The sequence below is a fragment of the Glycine max genome, chromosome 8 (assembly GCF_000004515.6).
Source record: "Glycine max cultivar Williams 82 chromosome 8, Glycine_max_v4.0, whole genome shotgun sequence".
Taxonomy (NCBI): Eukaryota; Viridiplantae; Streptophyta; class Magnoliopsida; order Fabales; family Fabaceae; genus Glycine; species Glycine max.
In genome coordinates this window covers 28,436,339-28,457,274 of record NC_038244.2, presented here as the reverse complement: position 1 = coordinate 28,457,274, position 20,936 = coordinate 28,436,339, and the positions used below count along the sequence as shown (strand labels likewise).

Sequence of the window (20,936 nt, the reverse complement as noted above, 5' to 3'; positions counted from 1 at the left end):
CTTAGTCCAACTCCTCGAGGCTCGGATTTCCAGCCCTCATCACTGCCTTATCCATGGCCCGAGGAGTCACCTCAGATTCCTTGACTTTTGAGTCCCGTAGCCTAGCCATTAACTTGGCTTACATAAAGAAGAACTGCTGGAACTTGGACGACCTCACAGTCAGCTTTCCAGGGACCCGCAAGGCCAGGGCTAGAGGATCTGAGGGTCCATCTTCTGCTGCTCCCCAGACATCTACTGCACCAGTTCCCGCTACTTCTGGTCCCTCCGCTCAGAGCACAGACCTCATGATGGCGATGCTGCAAAGCATTCACCAGGGTCAATACCTGGTGATGTAGAGTTTACATAGTTTGGCTCAGCATCAGCCAATTATGAGCATGGAGGAGTTTTCTTTGCAGGTGGCCTAGCCAGGAGTCCAGTCTTCTTCTCATGGAGGAGGTGAGGCCTCCGCAGCTCAGGAGCCTCAACCAAATTCGGAGACTACACCTGCTGCTCAGGAGGATGATTCAGAGGTCACTCCCCCAAAGTCATTTGTACCATAAATTGATCCAGAGGCAGATCCAATGATTGTGGAGGCTAGTCCATAGGCATCACTAGTATCTACACCAGTGCTGGAGCTGAGCACCCCGCAAGGATCACCAGCTGGCACACCTGTGCTACATTTGACCGATGATGAGGCCATGGATCAAGACCTACCGCAGGACCAGTGACAGGATTTCTACTTTCCTGTCTTTTGAACACTTTTATTATTATTTTGTTTTTAGAACACTTTTAATTTGGTTTTATATTTATGTTTCAGTTTTTAAAATTCAGCTTATAGTTTTACATTAGTTTTTGGATTGCATGGTAGCTTACTTTAAGCTAGTTTGAACAGTATATTTCCTTTTATCTAGTGGTTTGATGTTTGATTTTGAAAAATTCAGTGTTTGTTGGTTTGAATTGATCAATTACATGATTTGAGTAAATTAGACTGTGTAAATCATATGTTTTGAATAAGTATGCAGTGATTACAAGAGAAAGAACATGGATTAGGATCATAAATGAAAATGTTAGTTAGTTTAAAAGTTTGACTGTGAAGGTACTCATTAACCACAACCCGATGAGTATGTGATCTTGAATTGTGAGAGAACGACTAACATTAAGTAATGATTTTTGCATGAATCTGTAATCATGGAATGAATGCATGAGTTTGAAGATGATGAAGGCCATGTTTTGTGTGAATTAACCACTTAGCCAAAAAGCTTACCTTGTGAATGAATGACATATCCTTTGCACCCATGATTGAGCTGAAAATCTGATTGTTTGATTGAACCTTGAACCTATGGATTACATCTCCATCTACCTTGTCTTAGGTTGTAGGAGAGCATTATGGTTCAAAGCAAATTTGTCCCAAATTTGGGGGAGTTTATTGGGTGATAGCTTCTAATGGTAAGAAAATATCAGCACACACAGTAAGTCAAAGCAACAAGTAAAGAGTTGCTGTTAAAAAAAACTATAAGTTTTCAAAGTAAAAGTGTGTGTGTTGTTATCTAAGAAGAAGTGAAGCCAAGTGCTTTAAGGCAAGTAATTGAAGCTAGAAATAAAAAGAAAAAAAAAGTTTATCTAAGGATGGATGCTCTCCTATAACTTAAGCCTTTGCATCCTAGAAAAACCATGATTTATTTGCAGCCCAGCCTCATTACAAGCCTATTAAAGTCCTTTAGATTCAGTTTGTGTGCTTTTTACTGTATAGCATGAGATGAAGTGCAAAGATTGAGACTTATGTTGGTTGTTAATTGATGGAAAGCCTAAACACTTGTGCTTGAGTGAAATAGTGACCGTGAGGCTTTGGTTGATGATCCTTCCTTGATACCTGTCATTCTTGCTAGCTTATTTCAGCTGTGATGCTTAATAATCATGTTCATGTCTTGTGAGAAGCTGTTGATTGAAACATTGTATTCCATTCATGTCATGTGATTGAATTCTTTGGAACAAACACCTTGTGAATAACTGCTGTAAGTTTGTCACTTGAGGACAAGTGAACTGTTCTTTTTTTGCTTGAGGACAAGCAAAACTGTAAATTCGAGCGAGTTTGTTAGTCATCTTTTACGACTAACTTTTGTATAGAAAAGTTTTCAAAAATGTATATATTTCTCCCAATTTATGGTTCTTTTTGGTAGCATTGTAAATATTTCTTGTTTAGTTTTTATATTTGCTCAGTAGAAGCTTTCCATATGAATTTAATGTAAATTTCACTTCAATTCCAGGTAAAAAGGAGAAAATTTTAAAGGTGCAAAAGTTGTTGTCTCGCTAAGCCTGGGCTGTGCGCTTAGCGAGACTCAACCGCTAAGCGAGACATCAGCCGCTTAGCGAGTGAGATGAATATTAAAGAGAATGTGACATGTCATCATGCGCTCAGCGGGTCATTAGCTCGTTCAACAAAAAGATTGTCTCTTCAGCGCTTAGCGTGAGAATGGCGCTAAGTCAAATTTCACTTACTCGCGCTAAGCGCAAAAATGGCGCTAAGCGCGCCTTCAAGGACAAAAAGCCCTTTTTAAGCCTGAATTGCAGAGAATGAAAGAGAGAGGTCTGAATAGACTACGTGAGCCTAGTGCTGAACGAAGAACAGAGGAAAAGATGAGCAAGGAAGAAAAAGGCCCTAACTTTTAGGTAGATTTTAGGTTTAGGAGTGATTCCTAGGTTCTTAGAGGTGGAGGAGACATCCGCTTTGTAATCTGGTATTTTCTCTTAAACCTTTCTCCTATTTGTGAAAGGTACTCCCTTGTAATGGAGGGCTAGAATCCTTTGTTGGGAAATTTCGCTGAGTGCTTGATGTAAATATTATTACTATCTATTTGAAGTTGTTTTTATGTGTTCAATGTTTCTATCTGTGCTTATGTTATGCATGCTTGTGGCTTGATCACCCATTTATGTGTAAGGTTAGGAGCTTTAGCATTGGAAAATGTACTGCATCCTTAGAACTAGATAGGGCAAGGCTAGGTTATCAAACAGCCGAACACGGAGTGCGGTAATTTAGTTTTTATCAAGTTGTAATTGTAATGTTGTTCTGTTAGGCTAAGTTCAACAAGAGACATTTGAGAACGAAGTTTAATTTGAATTAGGCCAAACTCGCGAGACATCGGTGTTTGGTATTTGTCCCTTCATCATAGAACACATAAATAATTTCAAGTAGAGAAAAACCCTAATTGCATCAAGTATCTCAGTAGAATGACCCAATGCTTTTACATATCTGTTTTCACACTCACTTGCTCACAATTACTGCTTCTACTTAGAATAGAATTACTTCTATTTTTACTTCATGATAATCAATTCTTTACGTAAATTCATATTTACTGAATGATGCTTTTCCATGTAAAACAAGTTCCCTGAGTTCGATACTCGATTCACACTGTTTTAATTATTTACTTGACGACCCAGTGCACTTGCCAGTTAGATTTCACATCCACAAAAACAAGTAGTATCAGGATGCGAACACCATGGAAGAAGAAGCTTCAACACCAAGAGAGTGTCTTGGATAAGAAGCTTAGAGAGGAAGCTTCAATGGAGGAAGAGATTGAGAGAGAGAGAGAGAGAGAGAGAGAGAAAGAAAGAAAGTAACGTGGGAATGAAGGAAAGATAGGGAGAGAAGTTGAACTTTGAAGTGTGTCTCACAAGACTCTCATTCATCAAAGTTACCACAAGTGTTACTCATGCTTCTATTTATAGCTTGGGTAGCTTCCTTGAGAAGCTAGTGTTACACCCCTCCAATAGCTAAGCTCACCCATACCAAAATACATGAAGGAAGAAAGCTTCCTTGAGAAGCAAGTGTTACACCCCTCCATTAGCTAAGCTCACCCTATGGGAACACACACCCCTCCAATAGCTGAGCTCAACACCCCCCCCCCCCCTCTAAAAAAAGTACATGAAAATACAAAAAAAAAAAAAGTTCATACTACAAAGACTATTCAAAATGCCCTGAAATACAAGACTAAAAACCTATACTACTAGAGTACCCTTAACTTGTAGGGTAGGGTGTCCTTAATTCTTAAGGTATCCTATAAACCTAAAATGGCCAAAATACAAGACCCAAAATAAGAAAAACCAATTCTAATATTTACAAAGAAAAGTAGGCTCATTCTTAGCCCATGGGCCCAAAATCTACCCTAAGGCTCATGAGAACCCTAGGGCCTTTCTAGCCCAATCTTCTTGGAGTCTTCTATCCAATAACCTTTTAGGATAGGATTGCATCAGAAGGGATTCAAAGACTGTGCTAGTATGGAAATATACAGTTGAAGATGACTTCAAAGAATTAATTGATACTACCTATACCAATATGCATCTATTTTTCGATAACCCATCACTTAAGAACTCCACAATTAAGCATCACCAAAGCAATTATGTGATGGGTGACCTTTTGCAAAGTTTTCCATAAAGTGTGTAAGTGAGGACAAAGCACACTAAAAAGTCTCATGTTAGTTTGTAGGAATAGTCATTTATCATGAAAGCAGCTGAAACAAATTGTTGAGGTCTCGAAAAGGGATATCCATGGAGGATTCTCAATGCTTGAGGGTTCTAACCAACAAGGAAGTTGAGTGAAGTGTCACTATGTGAAATGTTATAGAGTGAGAGCCATCAAGATTTCAATAATCTAAGATGTTACAAAAAAAACCATAAACAATGTCAGCCAAAAAAATAGCCTATCAAAAAACATCACTATCAATGATTGAAAAAACTATCAACAACATCGTCCAAAAAAAACCTTTGCCACATCGACCAATCATGTTTTTCGACCAACCTCAACTAAAGTTGTTCTACAAAGGAATGCTATAAAATTTGAAAATCAAATAAAATATCCAAATAATTGGATTGTATTCCAAAAACTGAATTTGGATGTAAAATCAATTCATTAAAATGGATTTAAAATGGTTTGGATATGATTGGTTATGAATTGGCCAACATACTCCCAAAGTAAATCAAACTATTATCAATCTCTTGCAACATGTCTTTTAAGCTTTAACTACCTTTTAACTTCGTCTGCCGTCCATTTAAAGCACGAAACAACCAATGAGGGTATGAGGAAACAAAACGGCATACGTCCATGTACAATTTGAAACCGTAAGTAAGAAGTTTTTTTCCTTTGTTATTTATTTGCATTACATATATTCAATTCAAATAATAGAAAATCCAGTGTAAGAACAAATATGACAAAAAGTTACACATACTACTAATCCCTTCCCAAAAAGAATGAAATAAAATACAATGTATAAAAGCAGCAAAACAAAAGACCTTGCCAACAAACTTGATTTTGGCTGCTTTGCAAGAGGGAAAGCCAAGCAAGCAGACTGAAGCTTCCAGATCTGAGAAATCACCAGAAATGATTACCAGTGCTCCAATCTTTCATTAGTCAATGTTACCATCAACCATGAAATAAAACAGATTTGGCTGCAGTATACACTTCTTGATTTGAGAGTAAACTTCAAAATATGTAAAACCATATGTGGAGGGCCTCTTTCTTTCATGACAAATCCAAGTTAGATCACCTCATTCCTTGTATCATCATTCTATAAAATAGCAGATTTGGAAGACAACTTGAGTTCCAACTATGGGACATCTCTTCAAGGAAGCGTAGAAAAGAAGTACAATATTCCTGAAGGTACTAATTTGGCAACCTAGTTCTTGCTTCACACACTTCTTTCTTCTCCATGACTGTTGTCGTTGGGGCTTTCTCAATCCCATGCATATATATACATACAAATTTCACGCTATTGGACTTTATCTCCAAAGGAGAAGTTAGAACTAGGTTAAGTAACCTAAGTTTCTGAGAGACTAGTTAAAAAAATAGGTAGACTCCAAAACCTCCTGAAGATCAAAGTCACCTCGTTCGGGTAAGGGAGGGAAGTTCAATGCGGGAAAAGTCTTTTGAAAGCTCTCCAACAACTGCATTTACAAGTAAACAAGGAACTATTAAACAACCAAGTCAAAAAAATAATAATAATAATAAATAAATTAAACAACCAAGTAAAAGAAAATTAAACAACCTAGTCATTTGGTATCCAATGACAAATTTACTTGTACACAATAAGTAAAATAATAAATTCCAAAAGTAACATGAACCCAAAGATACCATAAAATTGAGTTTTCTACGTTGATTAATTTGGTCAAGTAGAAAGGTAGGTTAGATGATACACGATAAAAAATAAATACTTGACATAATTACCAGTTCAACATGAATACAATCTGCTACGTAATTAGTTTCATTGTACAGAAATCCCAAAGAAGAAAGTTTAACTGTATTTAATGACAACGTAAAAGCATTGACCAAAAGTTAAGAGTATGATTTGAAGAAAATGCTTGGTTCTTGGCAATCTAGTCCTAAGGTATGTCCAAGTCACCAACTTACAAGGCGGCACATTTAACCCAATAAAAAAGCCTGTAAATAAAGATACAAAATACTTTACATTTTCCAATATTGGAGCATCATAGAGTTCAACAAACTTTTCCCTGAGTATCCTGTTCATTTCATCAACATCACACGCATGTGTCCAATATGAATCATGAACCCCTGCATTTAAGCATCGATTTACAAATTTAAATTCCTAATCAAAAGTCAACATTGATGTACATAACAAGAGCACAAACAAATTTCATTCACATATGACTGTATATGTGCGTGTTATATAAACCAATAAGCACCTGCAAAGTTCAACCCTGCTTTTTTACAAGCAACTGTAGTCATCATCATGTGAGAACCATCAAGAGAGTGAACGAAATTTGGGGGAAAAGCTGTTCTCTGCCGTTTAACCATGACCTGTAACAATAGTATGGATGTTATATTTAGCTTAGCTTAAAATATTTCTCAATAATTAATCTAATATAAGCAAATTAAATAAAATAATGACCCATGAATAATGAAGACTGCTCTGCTTTACACTTTGTTTGGTAAGAGCATGAAATAGGAAAGAAATGGCAGAGGGAAGAGAAATAGGGGTGAGGCAGCGAATTTCACTCATTTAGTAGGTGAGAAATACAGAGGAGAGAATTAAAAAAAAACAGTGGGCCGCACACAAGTGTATCCCCCCTTTCATATGTGAAGAAATAGCATGGATAATTGACGTTTTACTGAACTAACTCCCTCACTTTCTCGTGCTACTCGTGTTCTACCAAATAGATCATACTGCCATATAATCCATTATATCTATATAATATAATCGATTATATGGCAACCCATAGTAGGGGCTATGGATGAAAAATAAAGAAAAGTAACAATTACATATTTAAAGGGTAAAATGATATTTTTAGTAATAATCTAATTTCCTTACTTTCCTCTCTTTCAAACCAAACAATCTCAATTTTATTTTCATTCTATTTCTTTTAAACCAAACAAGCCATACTTCCACTCTAATCCTTATCCATTTCTCTCCTACCTATTTCTACTCCCTCTATTCCCTTTTTACCAAACAATGCTCTACTTTATCCACAGACACATAAAATAAAATAAAAATAAATGGTTCTTTCAAAGGTATGGCTAGGGCAAGATACTTCCTTCTATATTGCCCCAAGGGCAGTGCAGGTTTTGAAAAATAATAGCATACTGATGCAGCGTTAAGTACACAAATGAATTGGATAGTGCAACTAAGCCCTTGAAAACATGAACCATTCTAAGTTGATATGGTGATGCATCATGCATCTTGCAAAATATGGGATCTTATTCAGACATGAAATTGAACAATTAGTTCCAAAGTCAATACATACCTTGTTAGTCTCCCGTTGTAATGTCAATATCTGAAGGGAAGTCTTGATCTGTATATCACATCCAATTACCATATTAGTGACAGCAATTTGTCAACTACTTCTGGTTTATTTGACTAAAAGAGAGAATGAAAAAAAATAGGCCGACAGTTGAGAAAATTACAAGATGTCTTCCAAACTGTCGGTAGGGTTGTACTACTGGAAGACCAAGGGGAGTGATCCACTGGACTGCTTGGTTAGTGGAGGCTATCACCTATTCCATGTTCAAAATTTCAATCATTACAATGATTGAGATGTAAACAGGTCAAAGCATAATGTATAGTAAAACATGAGAACATAGTGTTTGAATAACCACATACAATTTTTGTATCACATTTCAATGCCTTTAGCATTTTTTTAGAGTGAAAAAAAACAAGAACATAGTGTTTGAATAACCACATACAATTTTTGTATCACATTTCAATACCTTTAGCATTTTTTTTAGAGAGAAAAAAATGGCATTTGGTAAAATGTGTGGCTAAACTACGTTGCAAAACTCAATTGTAGATGCACAGAATAATAAGACAAGATGGAGCATATAAAACATATGACCGTGCTTGTCCCCATGGACCTCTCAATGACTTGGTGAATATATACACTAGTTGCCATTTGAATTGACATTTGGCAATATACCCTAATTTGGCAAAAAGCTTGATACTTGGATTTATAGGGGTATCAACAAGCTCGCCATATAGTAGGCCTAATTCCTCAAGGATGTCCATGGTATACTTTCTCTAGAAAATTAAGACACCATCCTTGGATTGTGCCACCACCATTCCACGAAATACAAAGTTTTTCAAGATCTTTGTCAAAAAATGATTGAGAAGCAGTTTCTCCTAAATGGTACCAACATACCATGGTGATTGTTTGAAACTACACATCTATGTGCTTTTATTTTAAATTTAAATTTCAAATAAGGATTCTAGAAGGAAGTGTCTAGTTTCTCTTATCACATATCAACACATGGCACAGGTTATTGATCCAACGTTACATGAAACTCCATGTGAATTATGCCATAATCAATAACTCCTACTATGAATCTGCTTGGCGAAAATTTCAAAATGGTTAATTGCTAATAGGAAAGGTATTCAATCTACCCAAAATACTCACCCTATTTACAATTTTTTAAGCTATCATCGTTTATCTTCTACTTAAATTTTAAAAAAAAATTGTAAAACACTTGATCATCCTAGATGGCAATGAGCCATGATTGATGAAATGCATGCTCTTCACCACATTGGTACTTGGGGAGTTTATTCTTCCTCTTGGCAAGACAACTGTTCATTCTAGATGGGTGTATGTCATTAAAGTTTGTTCATATGGTGAAGTTGATCGTCTCAAAGCATAATTAGTGGTCAAAGGGTCAGCCCACTAAGATTTATGCTGTTGACTATAGTGATACCCTATGACAAAAGTAAGTTCAATTCGTCTTTCTTGCAATGACTACTATTCATCATTTGCCACTTATAAGTTGCACAATAAAAGATGCATTTCTTCATATAGAGAGCAGACTTAAGGGTTTGTTGCTCAAGGAGAGTCTAATTGAATTGTAAACACTGTTGATCTCATCGTAGGCTTAGACAGTCTCCACAAGCTTGATTTGAGAAATGAAATTTTGTTCAAAATTTTAGACTAATGAAGTGAGGGCGAGCCCTGGTGCAGCGGTAAAGTTGTGCCTTGGTGACTTGTTGGTCATGGGTTCGAATCCGGAAACAGCCTCTTTGCATATGCAAGGGTAAGGCTGCGTACAACATCCCTCCCCCATACCTTCGCATAGCGAAGAGCCTCTGGGCAATGGGGTACGAAGTTTTTTTTTAGACTAATGAAGTAAATCATTTAGTCCTCTACTGTCATACTTCTCTTAGTTGATGTGTTTATCTAGTAGCCTATGTTGATGATATAGTCAATACAGGAAATGATTCTACTAAAATTTCTCATTTAAAAAACCGCTTATTCAGCCACTTTTGGGATCTGTAATAGAATTGGGAGTGTAGAGACTTTCTCACACTTGGCGGAGCTTTAGCTCTCAGATATTTCCCTTCTCCACTTATTCTTCTTTCATTCTTACTATTTCTTCATATGTGCACTAGAATGACATCTCAACGTCTTGATGCTGTGGAGGCTGACCTCGCCGCCATCAAACTCGCTCTTCAATCACATGAATCTTCCATTTCCACCCAATCTTCCAAGCTCGATTCACTCGTCTCCTCCATCAGCGAGCTCTCGAAGTCTATTTCCATCCTCTGCGACGAGATGCATGAGTCTCGTTCTTCCATCTCCGACAGTCCACTCCGCCATGCCCCTGACGATGGCAATCTGTACTTGAAGCGCGTTGATCTTCTCCCATTTACGGGCAACAACCCTATAGGGTGGTTAGCTAAAATGGAAACCTATTTTTCTGTTCAAAACACCCCACCAGAAATGCACATTTCCCTAGCTCAAATTTGTATGGAGGGAATGACAAGACATTGGTTCATGGTCCTCTCCTACTCTAATCCACACCTAATACGGTTCTGGTTACTGATCGCTTGATGACAAGTTCCAACAATGGAAGATAAGCCAAAGGAAGATGCCACCAGGGTGATGGACAGCCCTGATAAGTCCGAACGGGTTCAGCCTGGAATAAGATAATACTCTCACAATACACAAGTACTTTATTTAAAAATTCAAGTCCCTTACTCCATTGAGGGGGAGTGTTGAGAATCAGAAATATTTAATGTATAGGTTTATTAGAATTTGATTTATAGGAAACATATCTGATTTAAAGGAAGATGCCACCAGGGTGATGGACAGTCCTGATAAGTCCGAACGGGTTCAGCCTGGAATAAGATAATACTCTCACAATACACAAGTACTTTATTTAAAAATTCAAGTCCCTTACTCCATTGAGGGGGAGTGTTGAGAATCAGAAATATTTAATGTATAGGTTTATTAGAATTTGATTTATAGGAAACATATCTGATTTAAAGGAAACTGAATATCCTCTAATTATCAGTATTTATTGTAATATCCACTATATAATAGAGCATCCATTGTGTACTCTGACACACGGTTTTCACACAAATATCCCTCAGTTTTATCCTTTTTACAGTTGCAATAATTCAAAAAACCTTTACATTGTGACCACAATTGCAGTTGCAGATGCAATTTAGAACCAGGTAGAGATGAATATATAAATACAAATATGAAATCTGTCAAATTTCAATCTTCAGCTATCACCGTTACCTATAATGACAATATCGTTGACATACACAATCAAGTACATGCACCCTTTCAACAAAATGGCAGTAGAAGGCTGAGTGTTCTATCTCACACTGTAGCATATCAAATTGTTGAATCTTCCAAATCAAGCTTTAGGTGATTGTTTGATCCCAATCTCATATTAAGATCTGTGAAGACAGCAAATAAGGCAAGAAGACTCTCGCTTCCCAAAAAATCTAGAAAGTTGATCCATGTTAGCCAATGGCAAAGAGTAGTCAATTAACATATTCCTAGTTCAATTCCAAAATGGTACTAGAGCTTAACAGTAGATGTTGGGCCACCACAAATGTATCTTGCAAAATTCACAAGCAAGATATCTAGTCCTGAGCACAAGGGATGTGGTAAGATGTCCCACATCAACTAGAAATATGACTAGAATACTCCTTGCAAAACTTAGGTAATCCTCCTCCCTTAAGTTAACTTTTGAGATTAAGTTAGATCCAATCCATTCTTTACATATTCATAGCTTAGTCATTGTAACAAGAAGTGTGTCTATGTATCGATTTAATGATTTCACTAATCATTTATTGCAAATGCACCCATTACAATCAGCAAGAAACTCATTGAAGATCATTTTCTTCTTTGACGACAGAAATTGATCTAGTGATCAAAGGTACTGTCTTCACTCCTTTTTTGTTAATTCTAACATTCCTCCAGTGTTAAAATTTGATCACAATTTTGGTTGTCAATCCTGCATATCTAATTAGGGAGCAACAGGATCAATTACTTTTTTCTTGGTTCAATCAACATTGGCGACTAGCATTCTCATACAAATGATTGGTTGCGTCCATTCTTGGGAGCTATGTGAAAAGCTTCACGGACATTTTGATGTGCATATGCAAGCTCATGCTAATCAATTACACAATACATCTCCAGAAGGTAAAACTATGTCAGAATTTTTGGTTCGTCTAAAAGCCTTGGCAATTTTTCTCTCCTCCATTGGAGATCCAGTCACTCGTCACGAACATCTAGATGCTCTTCATGGCCTACCTTGTGATTGAGTCTGTTGTAACCCTAATCAGTAGCAAATAGGTTCCTCTTCAAATTCCTAAATAAGTTCGCTCCTTCTAGCTCATAAAGCCAGGTTGAAGCATTACAACAAACAGGTTGTGGTTGACTCTGCCTCAATCAAACATCTACATCCAACACATCGACTAATTGATTATTATTGTGCATCCATTTGAACCACCATAGGGCGTCACCCTTCATGTAGAACACAGCCACGGCAATCCTTTGGTCCAAGGGGATCTAATATAAGGTGATGAATTGCTCAGCCTAGAACAACCAGTCCAGGGGCTCAGAACCATCAAAAGAGGACAAATGCAGTTTATGAAGATGAATAGCAGAGTTTTAGTTGGTGCCTGAGTTTTGAGACACGAGGAATCGTTGTAAAAGGATTGCCCATATAGGGGACAATAGTCACCACAACTAATTCTTGGGGGGAAATTGGTTGGGTTGGAGAAAAGGATTTGTGGAAGATGGGTTAAGGAGTGGAGAGAAGTTTTGGTTTTGGTTTAAGAAAGGTGTAGGGGTAGGAGTGTGAAAGCCCATAGGGGACGATAGTCACCACACCTGGATGGAACCATCTGGGCCAACATGGAAGATGCTGGATAGGGAAATGGTGGGTGTAGTGGTGGATGAAGCCACAAGATTGAAGCCCACAAGAATAGCTGTGATTTTTTCCAGGATAGAACTAAGAACCCCATGTAAAGCATCATTCGTAGCATCCATGGTGTTTTGGAGCTGCTCATGTCGTGAGTCCCATCTCACCTGCAACGTTTCGATTTCAGCAGCCATAGCCAAGAAAGCATCTTTGAGTTCCATTGTAGATTTGGTAGTTGCGATGCAAAATGAAAGCACCAAAATGATGACAAACAAGCTAATTGATACCCAAATTCGAGACTGGGTTCAGATCTCCAAGTAAGAAAACAAAATAAAAATCAAAGGAAAATTGTATGGTTGAAGACAGCTGTAACCAGCTAATAGAAACTTCTAGGGAATGGTAAAAAGTCCTAAAGCCCCCCCCCCCCCCCCCCCCCCAAACAAAATCTTTAAGCTTCAAAGGCCTGAGACATAAGTTTGGGCATGTTCACACAACTCAAGCTATTCCATTCTATCATCTCTCGATTCAATACATAGAAAAGTGATCCACAAAAATAGGTTGTGCAAAACATGCCAAAAGTAATGATGGATGAAATGAAATGAAAAGGCCGGTAAGGTGCAAATCTCTAAAAAAAAAATACATTGCATAAATTTCTCTAACTCTTACACTAGATCCTCAAGATCACTATTAGAATGTGTTGTGCATGAGAATTAATTTCCCAAATAATTACAAGTCTATTATAGAAGGAAGAATAAAAAGGGAAAATAGTTTTAAAAAGGGGGAGTTAGTTGGCTAGCTGTTAGTGTGGGGGTTCTCTATTATATATAGGCCTCTATATACTGAGATGGGATTATCTTTTATAAGAACTTGGATATACAACTGGGATTATCCAGTGTGAAAGGAGAGTGCTCCTTTGGGTACATTTGTTCTTTCCATATTCTAGATAATTCTCTCAATCTTTTCTCACTTCTTTCTCTTTGACTCTGATTTGCCTACTGCACCGATTTTGAGTGTGTGATAATCATCTTTGTTAGAGTAAGATTCCTAATAGAATGTTCTTTGGCTGATATGTAGAAGGCAACTAAGCTCCTAGTAAAAGAGGGCAGTGTAGAATAGTAAGAATTCCAACACCAACAAAAATAAACAAAATCTCCAATTGTGAAAAAAATATATATACTTATTAAGAGCTCAATGAGTGTTAGCCACAAACTTCTAAAAGATCTGATAGTCTCAATATTTTCTAACAAATTGTATCTGAAAAATATTTGAGAAGAATAAGATTACACATACATAATTAAAATAAACTAGAAAAACAAACAATGAAAAGTATATTAAATAGTGATGAGGCAAATATAATAGATATAACAAATTATATATAAGTTATCTGTTCACATTAGCTATATTCCGCAACGATGAACAGTTAAATCAGTCACTCATTTTTTTAAGCAATGATAATCCCACAAAATTAGGCATACCTTCGCACAATCACCTAGCCAACTCATAATACTCCTTGCAGCCTCAAACATCTCTTCTAAGGCGGTGAGAGTGGTCTATAAAACAATGACTAATAAGTAAAAGTAAACTAAATAATAGAACAGATTTAGAAATGTTAACATACAACTCCATTGAATTAAATTTTCATACTCTTGCTGCATAGCAGGAAGCAGCAAACAGCTCTACATCATCCTCAATTGCACAACGCTCCTTTAGCCTCCTCTTTATCTGGTCCCTGGCCCCAATGTAAGTCACTCCATAGACTGATGTCATCACTGTTTGCTTCACCAACTTTCGGTCCACCTAATGTTAATTATGATAGTGTTTAGTTGATATATGTCGGAGGCTGACACATATGTATGTCCTTCCATATTACAAAGAAAAAAAATAAAAGCCACTTTTACAACTCATGTCTGATAAGTCAACAATGGTGTTGATAATTGGTCTAAAAGCTCCTACCATTCGATCTTCAAATATTCCAGAGTGAAACATTCAAAAAAACAAAATAACATTTTGAAACTTGAAATAAAAAGAAACCTGGTTGATTAAACGCCTAGCATGCAATGCATTTGGATTAGTTTGGGGATCTTTCTCTGCATCCCTTTTCATGATTTCAAGTACTCTGCCACCATATTACCAAAGTCAAAGAAATCAAAACAAGTAAATTTATTTCCAACTAGCAACAGAAATTAAAGTTAATACAGATTATTCATATATAAAGGAATAAACATGCAGTATTATTAATATTTAATAGGGTCACATGGGTCACTATTGGGGGAAAGATTACAATGTAACTGGCTCCCCTTTATGGGGCCTTAAACTCTCCAACTATAATAGCTAGCTTTTGTGGTGTGATTCTCCCAAAGTTCTTTTAAACTGGTACCATAACTTTTTCACCATGCCTCTCAACTGAACGAGTGACATGGCTGGTGATTCAAGGATTGCAGTATTCACTCAAGAATAGTCAAAGGGCTAGTGCATAGACAGTCCACATGAGCACCAGAGATGTGAAGCGTGGTGGGATGGGATGATCCAATTGGTATTGGACTTGTGTCCCACATTGGAAGTATGGGATTCAGGGTGGGGTTTCTAAGGCCTTGGGGTTTCCAACTAAAACAACTAGAGAAGGAGAGAATAAAAACTCTGAATAATAGGATATTAAATTGATTAGCATTATAATGTGCTGAAAACGTAATGCACAATAACCTACTTACACTAGGTATTAGAGTATACTTCACTCGTGTTTTTTCTTTCTCTTTTCAGTTAGGTGGCAGCTGCCACACTGTAACAAACTTAGTTACAGTTAGTTAGTTTTCTTGTTAACTGGAGCTGGAGCGAAAGAAGAAGGAGCTCGCAGACGAGACAGTGCGAAGAGATGAGATGATTAAGTCTGCTTCACGCTTGGCTACCCGCATCAAGAACGCAGTGGAACGGAAGAAAGAAAGAACAGGAGCTATTCTTGAGGATTGCTGAAAGCAAGGCCAGCAGGCTTACTGAAGTCTTTCATTCCCTGGTTAGCCAACTGCGGGAATGAAAAGAACCTTGCTTGGCTAGCCGTTTCGACCTTATCCGTCGCCCTCTTCTTTATCAGCCAGCCTGGCGACGAGTTTAAATCTAAATCATTCTGTAACCTTTAGAATTGCATTTCTTTTTTCTTCTGTCTCTACCTAAGTAGAGTAGAGCCACACCCTCTATGAGCCCTTTCCTTCTTTATTTCATGAAAGTAGGCTTAGTATAGCTAATCTCAACTCTTCTGTAATTCAACTTCTTAAAATTTCATTTCCAACAGTACAATTTACTTTTCTATTCATCAATTGTAATTCAAAGAATTAGATCAAGTAGTAATGTAGAACTATTAGGACAAGCCCATGTCCTAATTAAGGAAAGAAATTAGGAAATATAATCAAACCAAAATCAAGAAAGACCACTCTTCATATTGCTTCCTAGATTAGATGACACTAATTGTGTTAGAAAAGCACATTTATTACATCATACATTACAACAAATTAGGGATTTAGATTGATTCTGCTGAATTTATGATTGATCCTGTTGTACCCTAATATGTTATTATAAATAAAGAGAATGTCAGGGCATACAACAAACATTTAATATATCCTTTCTATATGGTATTAGGAGTTCAGGTTCCCTTTTTCCGCTATGCTCTACCCAAGCGAATAGTACCCCACAACCAGTGTTCGCCTTGTTTCCCCTGCCATCATGAGTCCTTTCACTGGTGTGCCTAGTCAATTTGCATAGTTGTCCTCTAATGACCATCACAATGCTAATTTGCTCCTAATTATTGGAGCATGCATTTCACACACTATCACTAAACTGGTGCGAGAAGCCTCTTCCAATGACACCCACCCCCAAGAATTTCTCCATTTATCAGTTGATTCCTCATGGCTCGAATGGTCATAGATTCAAGTGCTTCCGTAATAGAGACCTAATAAGGCTTGCTAAGGAAGGCATTGAGGATAAACTTGTAGATGCATTCGAAGACCTTGGAGAGCCCCTAGCAAGCACAAGAACCAAGAGATACAAAGGAATTGGAAGGGAAACTCAACCGTAATGCATTTAATGTCCATGGAGGATGTGGAACCAAGATTCCTTAATTAGAGCAAAATTGAAGAAGATGTTGACCCAAGTTGGGTAGAGCCCCTAATAAGTTATGCTGAGTGCCAGGAAGTGGGGCTAAGTGTCATACCTCCACAAAGCATCTTGCACAAGACTATCAAATGGTGCTAAGCGTAGATCAATGGCATTGAGAGGAGTAAGATGTTTTAGACTGAGTGAAGAGTAAAATGTAGAGAAAGGGAACTGATATTATGGAATCTGATAGTTACAAAGTTAGTTACAAGGAAGTGTTTATAAACCTCTAACCCTTCATAAGTACAAAACAGAATTAACAAATAGGAGGGAAAATCTGTTTTTTTTTTTTTGCACAGCAAATATCAATATATTATATATGAAATTCAGTACTAGGTGTACTGAAAATACAATGATAAAGACAAGACAATTACAGTCTGAACCCCGCTAGGAGGAATCAATAGACAGACCACAATATAATACAAACCCATCCCCTCTAGGAAAAAGCATCCTTCAAATTGGTTGACCAGAAATTAAAATGCAGTTGGAAACCCTTCTCCACACATTTTAGCCAGGACCAGGAGTGGAATAAGGCATCATCCATGACCTTTTCAGGAATAAAAGGCTGGTTCTTGAATATCATGCCATTTCTATGGTGCCAAATGGACAAGGACAGGGCTATCCACAGAAATTCCCATCTGTTGATTGTACAAGTTTGGCTATTCCACTGAGAGAATTGCAAAAAGTGATTCTTTGGGTCTATGGAAAGAGGACCCACTCTATTAACCCATCTCATTGGCTCCCACCAAAGACTCCTAGTCTTTGAACAGTTGAACATAAGATGATTGATCGATTCTTCTTCATGATCACATAGAGGACAGCTGTAAGAAGGCAGTGTGACTTGTCTCTTTCTGAGATTGTCCCTAGTAGGGAGTCTATTCTTGAGAAGTCTCCAAGAGAAAGCACTCGCTCTTGGGGGAATTTTCAATTTCCACATAATCTTGAGAGCATTGTCTTCACTATCATTATTATGAGCCTCCTGCAACACTTTGTAGGCAGATTTTGTTGAGAATAGACCATTAGGGTCAGGCTTCCACCAAAGGACATCCCTGCTGGATTGGTGTATGTGGCCAGAATCAATCTCAGCTAGGAAATCAGCTACCATTTCAACTTCATGATCAAAAAAATCCCTTCTCCATGATAACTTCCATTCTCATCTGTCCTCCACAAAGTCTCCCATAGAATTTGATTGAAGAAGTCTGCTGTTTGCTTATTAAATATTTTTTTTTTTTTATCAGCAAAGAAAATATATTATATATATAGTGAGTACCAGAGGTACCAAACAGTACATGTAATTAGACTAGCTTGCCAGCAACATGGTTCCAAGCTCAGACTAATAGCAGTCTCGCAAGGAACCAAAGCTAGGTATTACAAAGACCTACAACACCCACTGTCTATGGTTTCTACCCCCCTGAAAATACAAATCCTGCTGCTATGTTAGACGACCAATAGCTGTAAGTGAGAGCAAAGTCCTTCTCAAAGTTCTTCAGCCATGTCCATAATGTAAAAATAGCATCCTCCATTAATTTGTTTCCATCAAAAGTTTCATTTGAGAAGATGATTTTATTCCGGTGCTGCCACACTGTTCATGTGAGGGCCAGCCACCAACTTCTCCATCGGTTAATACGAATTTTGCTAGGAAAACAGAATGCATGCTGGGAAAAGTGCTGCCACGGTTTCTGCGGAAAAGCTCCATGAAGGTTGACCCATTTCATAGATTCCCACCATAATGGGAGTATTTTGTCACATGTCAGAAATACATGCGCTTCATTCTCCTCAGAATTACCACAAAATGGGCATAATGGATCATTAATTGCCACCCTTCTCCTCCTCAAATTTGCCTTCGTTTGTAGTCTCTCCTTTAATAACCTCCATGCAAAAGTAGTGATTTTAGTTGGGACTCGAATCTTCCATAACTCCTCAAACACCCACCCATTATCCTCCTCAACATCCACTCCATTGAGCATATTATAGGCGCTTCTTACCGAATATTGTCCAGTAGGCTCTGATTTCCAGATCAACTCATCTTTTTTGTGAATCTGGATACTGCTGCAAGCAACTTCAGTAAGGAAGCAATCTGTCATCTCAAGCTCTCTGTCGAACAAGTGTCTTCTCCATTTAAATTTCCACTCCCACCCTTTGTCTGTTTGCTGACCCATCTCCTGAATATAGTTGTGCTGTTGGTCTGAAATTAGGTACAAACTGGGGTATTTTGCCAGCAGTGATGTGTCTCCAAAGCCCCAATGATCCTCCCAAAACTTGATTTTAGTTCCATTCCCCACCTTCCATGTTAGCCCTCCCTTTAACACCATCTCATGTTGGGGATTATGAAGGGCTAATTTAAGATCTGCCCACCATAATGAGGCATTATTATCGATCGTTGCTGCATCAAGACCCCTCCAACCTCCATATTTTGAATCCAGAATCCTTGCCCATAACTCTCCATTGTGGTAGAATAAATTCCACTTCCATTTAGCAAGTAACGCAAGATTGAATTTTGTGATGTCCATTATTCCCAAGCCTCCTTTGTTCTTTGGTAGACATACGTCGTCCCACTTGACCCAAGCAATCTTATGTTGGTCTTCTCCGGCACCCCAAAGAAACCTTCGTTGTATACTGACCAGCCTATCTGCCACCCTTCTAGGAATCCTGAAAAATGATAAAAAATAGATTGGAATAGAGGTTAGTATGGACTGGATAAGAGTGACTCTCCCCCCCAATGAGATATGCCTTTGTTTCCATTTTGCTAGTCTCCTCTCACACTTGTGGATAATTGGTTCCCACATCTGACCCTTTCTCGGGTTTGCCCCTATCGGAATCCCCAGATAGACAAAAGGGGTGGCCAATAAGTTACAATTTAAGTACTCAGCTGCAGATTGCTTCCACACATCAGGCATGCCAATAGATCCAAAGCTACTTTTGGCAAAATTAATTTTTAGCCCTGACACCATTTCGAAAGCCCTCAATATGATCTTGATTGCTTTAATGTTCTCCATTGTCGCCTCGCCAAAGAAGATGGTATCGTCCGCGTACTGTAGGATATTAACATCCACCTTATCTCACCCCACAGAAAAACTTGTGTAGATATTTCTCTCAATGGCTTCCCTCATCAGCCCATTTAGGCCTTCTGCTACAATATTGAATAGGAAAGGCGCAAGGGGGTCCCCTTGCCTTAGGCCTCTAGAAGGGGAAAACTCTTTGGTCGGGCTCCCATTTACAAGAATGGAGATAGATGCAGAGGCTAGACATCCTTCAATCCACATAATCCATCTAGGGTTGAAGTCCATCCTTCTCATCATGTAGATTAAAAACTGCCATGACACGGAATCATAGGCTTTTTCATAATCTACCTTGAACACAATGCATGACTTTTGCTTTCTCTTAGCTTCCTCCACCACCTCATTTGCTACAAGGACACCATGTAATAAGTGTCTGCCTTCAATAAAAGCAGACTGTCTTTCGTCAATAATAGATGACATCACCTTCTTTAATCTTCTAGCTAAGATCTTACTAACAATCTTGTAAATACATCCTATTAACGAAATAGGTCTGTATTCCGACAGCTGTTGCGGGTCAAGCACCTTAGGTATTAAAGCTATGAATGAAGCATTACCACCCTTCGGAAAGATACCATTCACATAAAACTCATCAAGGAAGCGAAGGAGGTCAGGCTTGATGATTTTCCAAAACTTTTTAATGAACTTGAAGTTTAGACCATCCGGGCCCGGACTTTTATCGCCTCCACAGTCCCAAATTGCTTTTCTCACTTCCTCCTCAAATCTGCCAACCAACATGGCATTCTGCTGCTGATTGATCTTCAGAAATGGAATTCCATCAAGAGTTGGTCTGATAGGCTCAGGTTCATTAAATCTTTGTTGGAAAAATTCTCTAACTGCCTCCTTCACCCTTTGGGGTTCAATCACCCATGAACCTTCAAGCATGATACCTTTGAGCAGATTTTGTCTTCGAGACGCGTTCATCATGAGATGGAAATATCTAGAGTTGCAGTCACCTTCTTTGATCCACCTAGAGCGAGACTTTTGCCTAAGTAAGGATTCATGTGAGTGGGCAGTCACCCACAAGTCTTCCTGTAGCTGCCGCCTGGTCATCATTTCTTGTGGTGAAAGCTGTCTGTCCATTGTCATCTGTTCAAGTCTGTTTAACTCCT

The 20,936-nt window shown here is 38.0% G+C and overlaps 1 protein-coding gene across 1 annotated transcript in view; it reads right to left on the bottom strand.

The window, feature by feature from the left end:
• Positions 1-5,082: 5,082 nt before the first annotated feature.
• The window catches only part of LOC100814762 (DNA-directed RNA polymerase 1B, mitochondrial), a 45,888-nt gene continuing 30,034 nt past the window's right edge, over positions 5,083-20,936 (bottom strand). Inside the window, exons 12-19 of the mRNA XM_003531884.5 lie at positions 14,660-14,744; positions 14,273-14,425; positions 14,104-14,178; positions 7,889-7,978; positions 7,729-7,776; positions 6,670-6,784; positions 6,435-6,538; positions 5,083-5,913 (exon numbers count right to left, since the gene is read on the bottom strand). Of these exons, the coding sequence (XP_003531932.1) occupies positions 5,803-5,913; positions 6,435-6,538; positions 6,670-6,784; positions 7,729-7,776; positions 7,889-7,978; positions 14,104-14,178; positions 14,273-14,425; positions 14,660-14,744 (781 nt within the window). The 3' untranslated portion in view covers positions 5,083-5,802. The remainder of the gene's footprint in view (positions 5,914-6,434; positions 6,539-6,669; positions 6,785-7,728; positions 7,777-7,888; positions 7,979-14,103; positions 14,179-14,272; positions 14,426-14,659; positions 14,745-20,936) is intronic.